The sequence below is a fragment of the Electrona antarctica genome, assembly GCF_951216825.1.
Source record: "Electrona antarctica genome assembly, chromosome: 21".
Taxonomy (NCBI): Eukaryota; Metazoa; Chordata; class Actinopteri; order Myctophiformes; family Myctophidae; genus Electrona; species Electrona antarctica.
Window position 1 is genome coordinate 2352420 of NC_136802.1, and position 17548 is coordinate 2369967.

A 17548-nucleotide genomic window follows, 5' to 3' on the forward strand; every position below is an offset into this window, starting at 1 on the left:
ACACGTTGTGTTCCTAGTGGAACTATCCTCAACCCTTACACGTTGTGTTCCTAGTGGAACTATCCTCAACCCTTACACGTTGTGTTCCTAGTGGAACTATCCTCAACCCTTACAGTTACACGCTGTGTTCCTAGTGGAACTATCCTCAACCCTTACACGTTGTGTTCCTAGTGGAACTATCCTCAACCCTTACACGTTGTGTTCCTAGTGGAACTATCCTCAACCCTTACACGTTGTGTTCCTAGTGGAACTATCCTCAACCCTTACACGTTGTGTTCCTAGTGGAACTATCCTCAACCCTTACAGTTACACGCTGTGTTCCTAGTGGAACTATCCTCAACCCTTACACGTTGTGTTCCTAGTGGAACTATCCTCAACCCTTACACGTTGTGTTCCTAGTGGAACTATCCTCAACCCTTACACGTTGTGTTCCTAGTGGAACTATCCTCAACCCTTACACGTTGTGTTCCTAGTGGAACTATCCTCAACCCTTACACGTTGTGTTCCTACAGGAACTATCCTCAACCCTTACACGTTGTGTTCCTAGTGGAACTATCCTCAACCCTTACACGTTGTGTTCCTACAGGAACTATCCTCAACCCTTACACGTTGTGTTCCTAGTGGAACTATCCTCAACCCTTACACGTTGTGTTCCTAGTGGAACTATCCTCAACCCTTACACGTTGTGTTCCTAGTGGAACTATCCTCAACCCTTACACGTTGTGTTCCTAGTGGAACTATCCTCAACCCTTACACGTTGTGTTCCTAGTGGAACTATCCTCAACCCTTACACGTTGTGTTCCTAGTGGAACTATCCTCAACCCTTACACGTTGTGTTCCTAGTGGAACTATCCTCAACCCTTACACGTTGTGTTCCTAGTGGAACTATCCTCAACCCTTACACGTTGTGTTCCTAGTGGAACTATCCTCAACCCTTACACGTTGTGTTCCTAGTGGAACTATCCTCAACCCTTACACGTTGTGTTCCTAGTGGAACTATCCTCAACCCTTACACGTTGTGTTCCTAGTGGAACTATCCTCAACCCTTACACGTTGTGTTCCTAGTGGAACTATCCTCAACCCTTACACGTTGTGTTCCTAGTGGAACTATCCTCAACCCTTACACGTTGTGTTCCTAGTGGAACTATCCTCAACCCTTACACGTTGTGTTCCTAGTGGAACTATCCTCAACCCTTACACGTTGTGTTCCTAGTGGAACTATCCTCAACCCTTACACGTTGTGTTCCTAGTGGAACTATCCTCAACCCTTACACGTTGTGTTCCTAGTGGAACTATCCTCAACCCTTACACGTTGTGTTCCTAGTGGAACTATCCTCAACCCTTACACGTTGTGTTCCTAGTGGAACTATCCTCAACCCTTACACGTTGTGTTCCTAGTGGAACTATCCTCAACCCTTACAGTTACACGCTGTGTTCCTAGTGGAACTATCCTCAACCCTTACACGTTGTGTTCCTAGTGGAACTATCCTCAACCCTTACACGTTGTGTTCCTAGTGGAACTATCCTCAACCCTTACACGTTGTGTTCCTAGTGGAACTATCCTCAACCCTTACACGTTGTGTTCCTAGTGGAACTATCCTCAACCCTTACAGTTACACGCTGTGTTCCTAGTGGAACTATCCTCAACCCTTACACGTTGTGTTCCTAGTGGAACTATCCTCAACCCTTACACGTTGTGTTCCTAGTGGAACTATCCTCAACCCTTACACGTTGTGTTCCTAGTGGAACTATCCTCAACCCTTACACGTTGTGTTCCTAGTGGAACTATCCTCAACCCTTACACGTTGTGTTCCTACAGGAACTATCCTCAACCCTTACACGTTGTGTTCCTAGTGGAACTATCCTCAACCCTTACACGTTGTGTTCCTACAGGAACTATCCTCAACCCTTACACGTTGTGTTCCTAGTGGAACTATCCTCAACCCTTACACGTTGTGTTCCTAGTGGAACTATCCTCAACCCTTACACGTTGTGTTCCTAGTGGAACTATCCTCAACCCTTACACGTTGTGTTCCTAGTGGAACTATCCTCAACCCTTACACGTTGTGTTCCTAGTGGAACTATCCTCAACCCTTACACGTTGTGTTCCTAGTGGAACTATCCTCAACACGTTGTGTTCCTAGTGGAACTATCCTCAACCCTTACACGTTGTGTTCCTACAGGAAACATTATTAGCCATTTCACGGAGCTAGCCTTTAAGCAGAAAAATCCTCAAGCTCGCTGAGAAAACGTACGGATCACTCCTTTAACAGCACATTGTCCTCTTCCCTTTATCCTATAGGTTGAAGTAGAGCCCGGCCAATCAGGATGAGCCATCTGAAAGAGGCGGAGTCAGGCCGGGACATGGAGGGAAAGGTACGGAGAGATTAAAGGACCACTTCACCACTTTTCAACCGATGATCATCGGTTGAAAAAGCCACAATATTTTCCTACTCGGTCTGTGTCCTGTGTGAGGAGGGCTGTGGGCAGTTCAGAAACCCGTCCACCAGTGACATCATCGATGGGGAATCCAAGCTAATAGAAACGGCAGGCTTTCTAGTCCTGAAAAGTTGCAATGTGATAATGGAAGCCATCGAGCTAATAATCACTGTCGCAAGGAAGTTAAATGAAAACGTAATATAGGACGGTGTATTGTTGTGGGTGGATGTTTAGGACGGTGTATTGTTAGGGTGTATTGTTGTGGGTGGATGTTTAGGACGGTGTATTGTTAGGGTGTATTGTTGTGGGTGGATGTTTAGGACGGTGTATTGTTAGGGTGTATTGTTGTGGGTGGATGTTTAGGACGGTGTATTGTTGTGGGTGGATGTTTAGGACGGTGTATTGTTAGGGTGTATTGTTGTGGGTGGATGTTTAGGACGGTGTATTGTTAGGGTGTATTGTTGTGGGTGGATGAAATTAAGAAAATGCAAGAACATTTATTTACCTCTGACGAGAGTGGACAACATACGCGTTTCGGCCTGGTTGGCCTTCCTCAGCGTTGTGAGGTTGTTGTGGGTGGAGCCAGTGATCTAATTGGCTGGTGTATATTGCTGTGGGCGGAGCCAGTGTTCTAATTGGCCGGTGCATGTCTTCCAGGCGGGGTCGTCGTGGGGTCGCTCCACGGTGTACACGGTGGAGGAGCTGGAGTGTAAGATCTGCTACAACCGTTACGACACCAGACACCGAAAACCCAAAGTACTGTCCTGTCTTCACCGCGTGTGTGCCAAGTGTCTGAAGAAGATGGTGGACATGGGTGAGAGCGCACGCACCCACGCACGCACCCACGCACGCACCCACACACCCACGCACGCACCCACGCACGCACGCACGCACCCACGCACGCACGCACGCACCCACGCACGCACGCACGCACCCACGCACGCACGCACGCACGCACGCACGCACGCTTCCCACGTTTGTAGTCTAGAATCTAGACTACAAACGTGGGAAGTTTGGAAAATTCCTTTAGTTTACACCAGTGTACAGTGTAGTGAATCGGGCCCATATACACTGCCGGGCTTGACATTAACTTTTTGAGGCACTTTCACCCAAAAAAGTACATTTCACCCAAAAATTAGATTTTTGAGAGTTGAGATTTGGAGTCGTTTTGGGGACGCGCACACGGGCGACATTCTCTCCGGCGAGGGGCCTGGAATGGAATGAGAGCAAAACTTCCTTTAGGTGAATGTTATGGAAATAATATATGTCCATCCGGAAGGTGAATGTATATCTTAGAAGTTTATTCAGAAGAACAGCAACAAGCAAACAACATCTCTCAGTCTAGCAGGCATAGCCTGCATGTATAACTCAGTATTCTCTCCCTCAGCACATCTCTCTCTCTCTCTCGTGGTCTCCATCCCACCAGCCGTCTCAGCTTCTGCCCAGGTCCTCTCTTATACCCCAGAAGCAGGTCCACAGATAAACATGACCATCACAAGAGTACAATACAGACGCTCTGACAGGCTGTCGCCCCCTCGGGTGACCAGATCCAAACTGTTCATTTGAGGGACAGAAGTATTGCTTGTGTGGGACAAGTGGGATGGGGGGACCCCGTTCCCCCATCCCACTTGTCCCACACAAGCGATACTGGAGTACCGGGTTAGCAACTTACTACTTGAGTATTAAATGCCTTGATGTCATATTCGACCATAGGCCTATTGGCTATCATTTATAAACTCCTCTGGTGTCTCACATTTTGTTTTAAAATCATGCTTTATTTTTATTTTTATGCTATTTTAACAGGCTTAAAAACACATCTTGCAGGAAGAGACAATGAGAGAGCTTTACAACAGAAGGCCAACTATTAGGGGACTATAACTATTAGGGCATTTGAACACTGATGCAATCGCCTGCCAGTCACAATGTGGGACAGGGTCTCAATTTGTGGGACCCCTGAAAAGTCTTGGAAATGAGGGACTGTCCCACGCAAAGAGGGACATCTGGTCACCCTACCCCCTCCTGAGACAGGAACTCCCTCCCTAGTGATACCTATTCAGGCCCAACATGGTCTCATAACAAACAATAGGTGTGACATGGGCTTTTACATACAGCTAGATCAAAGGGTTGATTGGATTAAGACAGGTTTTCAGGCCAAGGTGTCGTTGCTCACAGACAGAACAGCATGGAACAATACAACCAATATACTATATGGATTCCAGTCTTCATATTTCCCACAACAGGAATTAAGCACAAAAGTATGTATGGGCCACACAGAGGAGGTGGTGTGATCAATTACCCCACGCACCAATCACAGCTCACCTGTCAGCGGTGTGCCCCATACCACGCACCAATCACCACTCACCTGTCAGCGGTGTGCCCCATACCACGCACCAATCACCACTCACCTGTCAGCGGTGTGCCCCATACCACGCACCAATCACAGCTCACCTGTCAGCTGTGGGCCCCATATATACCGTATACGCTTGTGCTTCCCAAACATCGACTGTTCCCAACTTTCCAAATTCTGCAAACTGTTAATAAATACTTCAATCAATCAATCAGTCTGTTAGCGGATAGGACCGATCTATGAAGGCTGTGTATTTGGAATACCTGAAATGTAAGATAAGATCACAGACATTCTCCATATTACCAATATGGAAAGGTGATTATTAGTAAAGCCAGACAATAGAGGGTATGCGCGTGACATCATCATCAAACCCGGAAGTTATGCAGGAATGCCTAATGAGTGGCAAAAACTACTTTCTGGCCTTGACAGCCCATACACCAAACAGAAAAGTCTTCTCTGATTGCATTAAACAACATTAAACAATGTTAAACTCACTTTTCCTGTTGTTTTGCCACTCGATTTGCCACTCGATGTGCCATTCACTTTAAGCATGCGCATACTCTCTATAGTGTTGGCTGCTAGGACTAGGAGCGTCACAGAAAAAAAGGGAAACCAAGAGTCACTTGTCTCAAGTAAAATTCAGAGCCCCTATAGCTGGGCCACGGGCCCATGCACTGACCCAATGGCTAATTTGGCCCTGGGCGACAGACAGACAGACAGACAGACAGACAGACAGACAGACAGACAGACAGACAGACAGACAGACAGACAGACAGACAGACAGACAGACAGACATCATGCAGGGTGTGAGGGTTGTGACAGAAGCACAACCCTGAAACAGGATGAAACCTCCAGGAGATACAGGCTCTGGGGGCGAGCGACCATCTGCCCAGAGAGAGAGAAAGAGAGAGAGAGAGAGAGAGAGAGAGAGAGAGAGAGAGAGAGAGAGAGAGAGAGAGAGAGAGAGAGAGAGAGAGAGAGAGAGAGTTCCTATTGGTTGAAACAATAACTATGCCTATATTGGCTAATACGTTATTCATCTCTGTCTTCCTATTGGCTGTCAGGTGAATCGTCATCACCGTCGGTTATCTGCTGTCCATTCTGTCGCCACGAGACACACGTACCTGATGAGGAGGTAACATGCACACACACGTGTGCACGTGCACGCACGCACGCACATGCACACACAATATACTTTTAAAAAACTTTAAAAAAATAATAATTTAATCAGGTTAAAATGATTTCAAAGGTGCATTATACAACAGGTCGTTTCAAGGAAGCAATCTGATTGGTTGAAACAGCATTCTAGCCGTTCCTTAAACAAGCATCAATCAACACAAAGAAATCACCATCACAATCACAGGCTAGCTATAGTTTCTAATCACAGGCTAGCTATAGTTTCTAATCACAGGCTAGCTATAGTTTCTAATCACAGGCTAGCTAGTTTCTAATCACAGGCTAGCTATAGTTTCTAATCACAGGCTAGCTAGTTTCTAATCACAGGCTAGCTAGTTTCTAATCACAGGCTAGCTATAGTTTCTAATCACAGGCTAGCTAGTTTCTAATCACAGGCTAGCTATAGTTTCTAATCACAGGCTAGCTATAGTTTCTAATCACAGGCTAGCTATAGTTTCTAATCACAGGCTAGCTATAGTTTCTAATCACAGGCTAGCTATAGTTTCTAATCACAGGCTAGCTATAGTTTCTAATCACAGGCTAGCTATAGTTTCTAATCACAGGCTAGCTATAGTTTCTAATCACAGGCTAGCTATAGTTTCTAATCACAGGCTAGCTATAGTTTCTAATCACAGGCTAGCTATAGTTTCTAATCACAGGCTAGCTATAGTTTCTAATCACAGGCTAGCTATAGTTTCTAATCACAGGCTAGCTATAGTTTCTAATCACAGGCTAGCTATAGTTTCTAATCACAGGCTAGCTATAGTTTCTAATCACAGGCTAGCTATAGTTTCTAATCACAGGCTAGCTAGTTTCTAATCACAGGCTAGCTATAGTTTCTTGGGACATTTGTGGTCGCAGTGGCTACATCTGTCATTAAAAGAATATTTCTTTAGTTTTAAGGGTAACTGTTGTATAATTGCAATATTACACTCAAGGGTGTTCTTTATCGTCATTAATGCCGTGTGTGTGTGTGTGTGTGTGTGTGTGTGTGCGCGCGCGTGTGTACACAGGTGTGGCTGATGGAGGATGATGGACACATCCTGGCTGTTCTGTCCTGTCAGCAACAAGACCACAGAGCTCCCCCTACTGGAGACGAGGTGGTACTGACTCCTACCAGCCTGACAGGTCTGTCTGCCTGCCTGGCGCCATCTAGCCTTTCTATGTGTCTAGCTCTGGTCCATAGCTCTAATGCCTTCATTAAAAGTCCTATCTGATTGTATTAAATGACGTCAAACTCACCAACATTGCAGCTGTACGAAAAGCTTGAATTGTCTTACTATCTGCAAAGTGTTTGTTTCATAAAAATACACCGTAGACATGTTATGAGCTACTTTCTGTCAAGAAATTCCTTGCAGATGATTATTGTCAGAGTTTGGAAGCGCTCGTTATCAGCAAAGCAACCTGTGTCACATGGGCTGTTGGGTGATATCCAATTCCAACGAGCACTTCCAAACTCTGACACTTAAGAAAAAAATAACCTGCACAGAATTTCTTGACAGGAAGTAGCTCATAACATCTCTACGGTGGATTTCTATGAAACAAACACATTGCAGATAGAAAGAGGATAATTCAAGCTTTCCGTACAGCTGCAATGTTGGTGAGTTTGACGTTGTTTAATACAATCAGATATAGGACTGTTCTGTTTGGATGAATGGGCTGTCTATGGGAAGTTGCACCTATGGTAGCACCTTGCTGGCAAGATGGCCACCGTGTGCATATGGTCAATACGTGTGTTCTCACCCCACAGGTACAGAAGATGGCCGCCGTGTGCATATGGTCAATAAGTATGTTTTCACCCTACAGGTACACAGGATGGCCGCCGTGTGCATATGGTCAATACGTGTGTTCTCACCCTACAGGTACACAAGATGGCCGCCGTGTGCATATGGTCAATAAGTGTGTTCTCACCCTACAGGTACACAAGATGGCCGCCGTGTGCATATGGTCAATAAGTGTGTTCTCACCCTACAGGTACACAAGATGGCCGCCGTGTGCATATGGTCAATAAGTGTGTTCTCACCCTACAGGTACACAAGATGGCCGCCGTGTGCATATGGTCAATAAGTGTGTTCTCACCCTACAGGTACACAAGATGGCCGTCGTGTGCATATGGTCAATACGTGTGTTCTCACCCTACAGGTACACAAGATGGCCGTCGTGTGCATATGGTCAATAAGTGTGTTCTCACCCTACAGGTACACAAGATGGCCGTCGTGTGCATATGGTCAATAAGTGTGTTCTCACCCTACAGGTACACAAGATGGCCGCCGTGTGCATATGGTCAATAAGTGTGTTCTCACCCTACAGGTACACAAGATGGCCGTCGTGTGCATATGGTCAATAAGTGTGTTCTCACCCTACAGGTACACAAGATGGCCGTCGTGTGCATATGGTCAATAAGTGTGTTCTCACCCTACAGGTACACAAGATGGCCGCCGTGTGCATATGGTCAATAAGTGTGTTCTCACCCTACAGGTACACAAGATGGCCACCGTGTGCATATGGTCAATAAGTGTGTTCTCACCCTACAGGTACACAAGATGGCCGCCGTGTGCATATGGTCAATAAGTGTGTTCTCACCCTACAGGTACAGAAGGAGGTGAAAGCAGCGGCTCAGGGCCCTCCGTGGGGTCCTCGGACTGCCTGGTCATCACCATCATGGAGCTGCCCGCCTCCTCCGCCTCTAGCCCCTCCTCCTCGGACTCACTGAGCATGCTCAACATGGTGCGCGTGTACCGCCCTCATCATCATCATCACATGGAGGCCACGCCCACCTGCAACATGGCCAATCGCAAGTGTCAACGCAGTGTCCCGCGCTGCCTGCTGGGGGCGCTCTGTCTGGTCAGTATGAACCGAATACGTAAATATATGCACATCCAACAATAACCACGTTATCAAAACAACACTCCTCAGAAACAGGTTGATGACTACAAGTATTTGGGTTCATATATATCTTCTTCCCAAAAGGACTTTCAAACTAGGAAGGGTATGGCCTGGTCAGCCTGCAATGACATGCATAAGATCTGGTCGTCCCAGCTTAGTAAGATGTTCAAAGTAAAAATATTTAGGACGACCGTTGAGACGATTCTACTCTATGGACACTTTCAAAGAAATGAGAGAAACGGTTGGATGGCACTAGTCTGATCCAGAAGAACACAGTTTGCCGGCCACTGCTACAGAGCTGACAATGAGGTTATATCTTCCCTTCTTCTCTGGAGTCCTGCCTCAAAGCAGACCTTCTTCTCTGGAGTCCTGCCTCAAAGCAGACCTTCTTCTCTGGAGTCCTGCCTCAAAGCAGACCTTCTTCTCTGGAGTCCTGCCTCAAAGCAGACCTTCTTCTCTGGAGTCCTGCCTCAAAGCAGACCTTCTTCTCTGGAGTCCTGCCTCAAAGCAGACCTTCTTCTCTGGAGTCCTGCCTCAAAGCAGACCTTCTTCTCTGGAGTCCTGCCTCAAAGCAGACCTTCTTCTCTGGAGTCCTGCCTCAAAGCAGACCTTCTTCTCTGGAGTCCTGCCTCAGAGCAGACCTTCTACTCTGGAGTCCTGCCTCAGAGCAGACCTTCTTCTCTGGAGTCCTGCCTCAGAGCAGACCTTCTTCTCTGGAGTCCTGCCTCAAAGCAGACCTTCTTCTCTGGAGTCCTGCCTCAAAGCAGACCTTCTTCTCTGGAGTCCTGCCTCAAAGCAGACCTTCTTCTCTGGAGTCCTGCCTCAAAGCAGACCTTCTTCTCTGGAGTCCTGCCTCAAAGCAGACCTTCTTCTCTGGAGTCCTGCCTCAAAGCAGACCTTCTTCTCTGGAGTCCTGCCTCAAAGCAGACCTTCTTCTCTGGAGTCCTGCCTCAAAGCAGACCTTCCTCTCTGGAGTCCTGCCTCAAAGCAGACCTTCTTCTCTGGAGTCCTGCCTCAAAGCAGACCTTCTTCTCTGGAGTCCTGCCTCAAAGCAGACCTTCTTCTCTGGAGTCCTGCCTCAAAGCAGACCTTCTTCTCTGGAGTCCTGCCTCAAAGCAGACCTTCTTCTCTGGAGTCCTGCCTCAAAGCAGACCTTCTTCTCTGGAGTCCTGCCTCAAAGCAGACCTTCTTCTCTGGAGTCCTGCCTCAAAGCAGACCTTCTTCTCTGGAGTCCTGCCTCAGAGCAGACCTTCTTCTCTGGAGTCCTGCCTCAAAGCAGACCTTCTTCTCTGGAGTCCTGCCTCAAAGCAGACCTTCTTCTCTGGAGTCCTGCCTCAAAGCAGACCTTCTTCTCTGGAGTCCTGCCTCAAAGCAGACCTTCTTCTCTGGAGTCCTGCCTCAAAGCAGACCTTCTCCTCTGGAGTCCTGCCTCAAAGCAGACCTTCTTCTCTGGAGTCCTGCCTCAAAGCAGACCTTCTTCTCTGGAGTCCTGCCTCAAAGCAGACCTTCTTCTCTGGAGTCCTGCCTCAAAGCAGACCTTCTCCTCTGGAGTCCTGCCTCAAAGCAGACCTTCTTCTCTGGAGTCCTGCCTCAAAGCAGACCTTCTTCTCTGGAGTCCTGCCTCAAAGCAGACCTTCTTCTCTGGAGTCCTGCCTCAAAGCAGACCTTCTCCTCTGGAGTCCTGCCTCAAAGCAGACCTTCTTCTCTGGAGTCCTGCCTCAAAGCAGACCTTCTTCTCTGGAGTCCTGCCTCAAAGCAGACCTTCTTCTCTGGAGTCCTGCCTCAAAGCAGACCTTCTCCTCTGGAGTCCTGCCTCAAAGCAGACCTTCTTCTCTGGAGTCCTGCCTCAAAGCAGACCTTCTTCTCTGGAGTCCTGCCTCAAAGCAGACCTTCTTCTCTGGAGTCCTGCCTCAAAGCAGACCTTCTTCTCTGGAGTCCTGCCTCAAAGCAGACCTTCTTCTCTGGAGTCCTGCCTCAAAGCAGACCTTCTTCTCTGGAGTCCTGCCTCAAAGCAGACCTTCTTCTCTGGAGTCCTGCCTCAAAGCAGACCTTCTTCTCTGGAGTCCTGCCTCAAAGCAGACCTTCTTCTCTGGAGTCCTGCCTCAAAGCAGACCTTCTTCTCTGGAGTCCTGCCTCAAAGCAGACCTTCTTCTCTGGAGTCCTGCCTCAAAGCAGACCTTCTTCTCTGGAGTCCTGCCTCAAAGCAGACCTTCTTCTCTGGAGTCCTGCCTCAAAGCAGACCTTCTTCTCTGGAGTCCTGCCTCAAAGCAGACCTTCTTCTCTGGAGTCCTGCCTCAAAGCAGACCTTCTTCTCTGGAGTCCTGCCTCAGAGCAGACCTTCTTCTCTGGAGTCCTGCCTCAAAGCAGACCTTCTTCTCTGGAGTCCTGCCTCAAAGCAGACCTTCTTCTCTGGAGTCCTGCCTCAGAGCAGACCTTCTTCTCTGGAGTCCTGCCTCAAAGCAGACCTTCTTCTCTGGAGTCCTGCCTCAAAGCAGACCTTCTTCTCTGGAGTCCTGCCTCAAAGCAGACCTTCTTCTCTGGAGTCCTGCCTCAAAGCAGACCTTCTTCTCTGGAGTCCTGCCTCAAAGCAGACCTTCTTCTCTGGAGTCCTGCCTCAAAGCAGACCTTCTTCTCTGGAGTCCTGCCTCAAAGCAGACCTTCTTCTCTGGAGTCCTGCCTCAAAGCAGACCTTCTTCTCTGGAGTCCTGCCTCAAAGCAGACCTTCTTCTCTGGAGTCCTGCCTCAAAGCAGACCTTCTTCTCTGGAGTCCTGCCTCAAAGCAGACCTTCTTCTCTGGAGTCCTGCCTCAAAGCAGACCTTCTTCTCTGGAGTCCTGCCTCAAAGCAGACCTTCTTCTCTGGAGTCCTGCCTCAAAGCAGACCTTCTTCTCTGGAGTCCTGCCTCAAAGCAGACCTTCTTCTCTGGAGTCCTGCCTCAAAGCAGACCTTCTTCTCTGGAGTCCTGCCTCAAAGCAGACCTTCTTCTCTGGAGTCCTGCCTCAGAGCAGACCTTCTTCTCTGGAGTCCTGCCTCAAAGCAGACCTTCTTCTCTGGAGTCCTGCCTCAAAGCAGACCTTCTTCTCTGGAGTCCTGCCTCAAAGCAGACCTTCTTCTCTGGAGTCCTGCCTCAAAGCAGACCTTCTTCTCTGGAGTCCTGCCTCAAAGCAGACCTTCTCTGGAGTCCTGCCTCAAAGCAGACCTTCTTCTCTGGAGTCCTGCCTCAAAGCAGACCTTCTTCTCTGGAGTCCTGCCTCAAAGCAGACCTTCTCTGGAGTCCTGCCTCAAAGCAGACCTTCTTCTCTGGAGTCCTGCCTCAAAGCAGACCTTCTTCTCTGGAGTCCTGCCTCAAAGCAGACCTTCTTCTCTGGAGTCCTGCCTCAAAGCAGACCTTCTTCTCTGGAGTCCTGCCTCAAAGCAGACCTTCTTCTCTGGAGTCCTGCCTCAAAGCAGACCTTCTTCTCTGGAGTCCTGCCTCAAAGCAGACCTTCTTCTCTGGAGTCCTGCCTCAAAGCAGACCTTCTTCTCTGGAGTCCTGCCTCAAAGCAGACCTTCTCCTCTGGAGTCCTGCCTCAAAGCAGACCTTCTTCTCTGGAGTCCTGCCTCAAAGCAGACCTTCTTCTCTGGAGTCCTGCCTCAAAGCAGACCTTCTTCTCTGGAGTCCTGCCTCAAAGCAGACCTTCTTCTCTGGAGTCCTGCCTCAAAGCAGACCTTCTTCTCTGGAGTCCTGCCTCAAAGCAGACCAGAGATAGAAAGCTGTTGTTCCCTGATGTCATCGGGCTGTGTTCATTCTAAATCAATATGCTTCCAATTTTAATCAAAGATTATGTTTTTGACGGGCCATTGCGGTCCCGTCGCTAGTCGCGTTAGAAGTAATCACCTCCCGTTGTTGTCGATCCCCTCTGGGGTGTTTTGGCTACATCTAGCTACTTCTAGGTACATACAAGATGTCTTCTTGTGCATCTTGAACTACTCAACGACATCCGGGCATTCAAGGTGTTAAAGGAAAAAGGTGGCGTAGTCTAGTAGGCATTAAGTATATTTTATTATTATTCCCTTAAAAGTTGTACCCCCTGCTACCCCACTGTGAGCAGGAACTGGAGATGGCAATGAAGGACCGGGAAGTCTGGCGTGGCATTGTTGTGAAATCTATGATCTAACAGGAAGTCTGGCGTGGCATTGTTGTGAAATCTATGATCTAACAGGAAGTCTGGCGTGGCATTGTTGTGAAATCTATGATCTAACAGGAAGTCTGGCGTGGCATTGGCCATGATCTCGACCGCGGTCAAAAAATGATGATGATTTATTTCCAGGTGCATTTCATCTACCTGCTAGTGACATGATTTGTGACCAGGTGTATTTCTGACCAGGTGTATATTTCTCCAGGTGTAGTTCTGACCAGTTGTATTTGTGTCCAGGTGTATTTCTAACCAGGTGTGATGTATTTCCAGGTGTATCTCTGTCCAGGTGTATTTGTGTCCAGGTGTAGTTCTGACCAGGTGTGATGTATTTCCAGGTGTATTTCTGACCAGGTGTTCTGTATTTCCAGGTGTATATTTCTCCAGGTGTAGTTCTGACCAGTTGTATTTGTGTCCAGGTGTATTTCTAACCAGGTGTGATGTATTTCCAGGTGTAGTTCTGACCAGGTGTTGTGTATTTCCAGGTGTATTTCTCGTCCCTCCCCCTGGGCATCTACCTGCTGATGATCCAGAGGATGTGGATGGGCGTGGTTCTGGTCAGCCTGGTTCCGTCCACTCTGCTGCTGTGTGTGATCTACGGCTTCTGTCAGTGTGTGTGCACCGAGATCATGGAGCTGGTGCACGCACACACACGCGCACAGACCTGACACGCACGCACGCACACACACACGCACGGATCTGACACGCACGCACACACACGCGCACAGACCTGACACGCACGCACGCACACACACACGCACGGACCTGACACGCACGCACGCACACACACACGCGCACGGACCTGACACGCACGCACGCACACACACACACGCACGGACCTGACACGCACGCACACACACACGCACGGACCTGACACGCACGCACACACACACACACACACACACGGACCTGACACGCACGCACACACACACGCACGGACCTGACACGCACGCACACGTGCACTGACCTGACACGCACGCACGCACACACACATGCACAGACCTGACACGCACGCACGCACACACACACGCACTGACCTGACACGCACACACATGCACGGACCTGACACGCACGCACGCACTGACCTGACACCCGCCGCACACACACACACACACTGACCTGACACGCACGCGCGCACGCACGCACACACACACACACACACGCACACACTGACCTGACACGCACGCACACACACACGCACTGACACACATGCGCGCGCACACACACACACACACACACACACACACAGACCTGACACACACACCTCAATAGACATGATCATAGCGCGACCTGTAAACCTCCCCCCCGCTCCCCCCCACCTCACAACACCAGCATTAGTCAGAACTACTTGCTCTGTGCGATGACATCACGATGATGTCATAGTGACATCACGCCATTCTCTGTGATGTCATGCAGACAGTTGAACTATAGCAAAGTAAGGGCTATCTATAACTTGCGCCATCGCTTATCCCAAAACCTATTTGCCATTATTTACTATTTTGAAAAAAACAATATTTCAAATAGCCGATCTACAAGCTCACAACGTGTCGATGTAGATCGACTAGTTGAACTATTTTAAAATGTTTTTTTCAAAAATGTTTCCATGGACAGACAGACAGACAGACAGACATGCAACATGACTAAATGAGTGGATATTACCAGGAACACATAAAGAGTTACCCCCGAATGACCACAACAGCTCTGTAACTCTGTGTTGAGTTAAAGGGGTCTTTGCAAATAAAACATTTGAGAACCACTAGTACTAGTACTAGTAATAGTTACCATTAGGACTAGTACTAGTCCTAATGTGCCATAGTGTCGCAGTTAGGGGTGTAACGATACATTGTAACAGCGATACGATGCGTATGGCTGTTGACGATACGATACATGGTTGACGATACGATACATGGACCATATTGGTTCATTATGGCGATACGATACGATTCAATGATTTGAAATCGATACATTAACTATTTAAAATACATGACATTATTTTAAACTAAGTAATCAAAAACCTCTTTTTCTTTTTCCTTCTAAAAATTGCTAACCACGCACAAAAATGTAGTATTGATACAATCAATTATTTGCATATAAAAATGATTCGATACGGATTATTTGCATTGCAAAACGATACGATACATAGTCGATGTTGCCGTTTTCATTTCGATATACTTCGATTCTTGAAATGAAAATCTATTTTTCGATGCAGTTACTATATCGTCACACCCCTAGTCGTAGTAAATCAGTGTCATACATATTGTGAAGAAAACCTGGAGACTGACAGTAATTGTGTCTTATGATCAAAATAAGAACATTATAATGGTGTGTTAAAACAGATAATCAAACATTAGCCACGGACAAGACCGAGTCTTTGCCACAGATACGTTTGTCCGTGCATATACGGTCATGTTGGTGACCCCTGACCTCTGTAGGACATGTTGGTGACCCCTGACCTCTGGGATACGGGGTAAAGGCTGGCGCAAGATAGAGCCCTTCGTTTCTTAACTAAACTAAACTAAAATGTTCAGAATGATCATAAAAATAATTAACACATTTTATTATAACTGGAGTCGCACGCTGTCACATAACTCAGACACGTTTATTATATATATATATATATATGAATATGAATAATCATTATGAATATATACAAATATATATTATGTTTAATATTATGAATTAAAATGCATTTTATTTTTTATGAATAATGACATTGTTGTGATTATGACTAATAGGAATAATAAACATATGGTTATTTTATGATTATGAATAAAACAATATACATATATTGTGTGTCGATATGAATATTTTTGCCGTTTAGTCGATAAGTTAGATGTCAATCCATTTATCGGTTTGACCAACACGTTTCCTACTAGCGACTACGTACCAAACTGGACTCTTTATGGGTAACTGTATCTCTGACAATGTACCGATGGAACCAAATGGGTCCATTTGTAAACTGAGAGTTCAACCATTTTGCAACCAGAGCTTATTGTAATGATGCCTAAGAAACACTTTCCTGGGGTTTTTATGTGTGTAATGTGTTTGTTTCTTTTTGTCTCCACCAGGCCGAAGGCATGGGGAGAGAGAGTATGTTTTGCACTCCGTCCGTGTGTGTGTGTGTCTTTCCGTCCGTCCGTTACCAGCTAATCTCCGGCACCGTTAACCCGGTCGATGCCAAACTTTGCACACACACTCCCTGGATGCCAACGATGAACCTCTGCCCCGCATTTTCCAGAACGGCCTGTTATAGCGCCACCAGGAGGCCGACTTTTGTAAAACACATGTTTTGATATTACTCCTCCAGATTCTGTCCAAAAATCTCACAAATCGTTACACAGTATCTCTATGGTCATGTGCTCAAGTCGGATATTTCATATTCCATCCTAATTGGCTATAATTGGCTTTCACAGTTTGCAAGATTGCCCCGTTTTGAACAAAAGCCTCAAATCATGAACACAGCATGCAATTTACGTGAAATCTTTCACACATTTTCTTACTAGGCTGAGGAATATATCCCACCCTTTTCACATTGGCCTGTTATAGCGCCACCAACAGGTTGATTTTTGCAAAACACATTTTTGGAACAAAATGCCTCAAATCATCCAATTGCCATCAAAGGCAAACATGTTCATATTACTCTTAAACATTTTGCCAAACATCTCACACAGTCCTATCCTCCTGGTGGAGACCTCACACAGTCCTATCCTCCTGGTGGAGACCTCACACAGTCCTATCCTCCTGGTGGAGACCTGTGCCCAGAAGGGCACTTTTTCTAGTTTAAGATATTTTAGTCATGACACCATGTTCATGACCAAACACCCGTCATGAAAATGGTCTCACTTCCTTCCTGGACTACAAAGCCCCGCCTCCATGCAGCCTCCACAAGGAGGAGAAGTGCACTGAAGCATTATGGGCATTGTAGGAATTCAGCAATCCAGTCAAACCCACAGACGTCATTATTTTTCTGGCTAGGGTGCAAAAACAAGAAAGGCAGCACAGAAGTGCATTAATGATGATAAACGTTGTATAATGCTACATTTTAACTGGCTGAGGTGAGAAGTTCCCCCTTCCTCATTGGACTAAACCAGGGGTGGTGCAACTTTGACGATGCCGAGGGCCAATATATTTCCACACTGACTCCAGAGGGCCACAGTGCATATTACTGTCGTAGCAAAAATAGCCGATCTACAAGGCCAAAAACGGGTCGCAAGAGACGCATTTTGAGCTTGTAGATCAGCCATGCTATATTTGAAATGAAAACCTGAATATTCTTTTGCCATTTTATTAATTGGAATCCTGAAAAGTAACCTTTTAATTAAATTTCCAATGCATTTAGTTAGTTATGTTAACTTTATGAACTGTTAACATGTGGCCCCCAGGCCGCCAGTTGCCCACACCTGGACTAAACGATGTGAGGAGGGTGGAACCGGAACTACTGCTGAAAGAAATCATTGGAAGTAAAAAAAAAAAAAAAAAAAAAAAAAAAAAAAGAAAACAATCAAATGATTCAAGTCAGACATTAC

General features: G+C 46.9%; 1 protein-coding gene across 1 annotated transcript; it reads left to right on the top strand.

The window, feature by feature from the left end:
* Positions 1–2320: 2320 nt before the first annotated feature.
* Positions 2321–17431, top strand: LOC306913795 (E3 ubiquitin-protein ligase RNF182; the record flags this gene model as incomplete). The annotated part of the gene is made up of 12 exons (XM_079490607.1): positions 2321–2376; positions 3097–3253; positions 5851–5921; positions 6976–7090; positions 7713–7768; positions 7881–7936; positions 8049–8104; positions 8217–8272; positions 8385–8421; positions 8553–8806; positions 13508–13660; positions 17405–17431. The coding sequence occupies exons 1-12, from the start codon at positions 2329–2331 to the stop codon at positions 17429–17431; spliced, it is 1086 nt and encodes a 361-aa protein (XP_079346733.1). The 5' UTR covers positions 2321–2328.
* Positions 17432–17548: the final 117 nt, after the last annotated feature.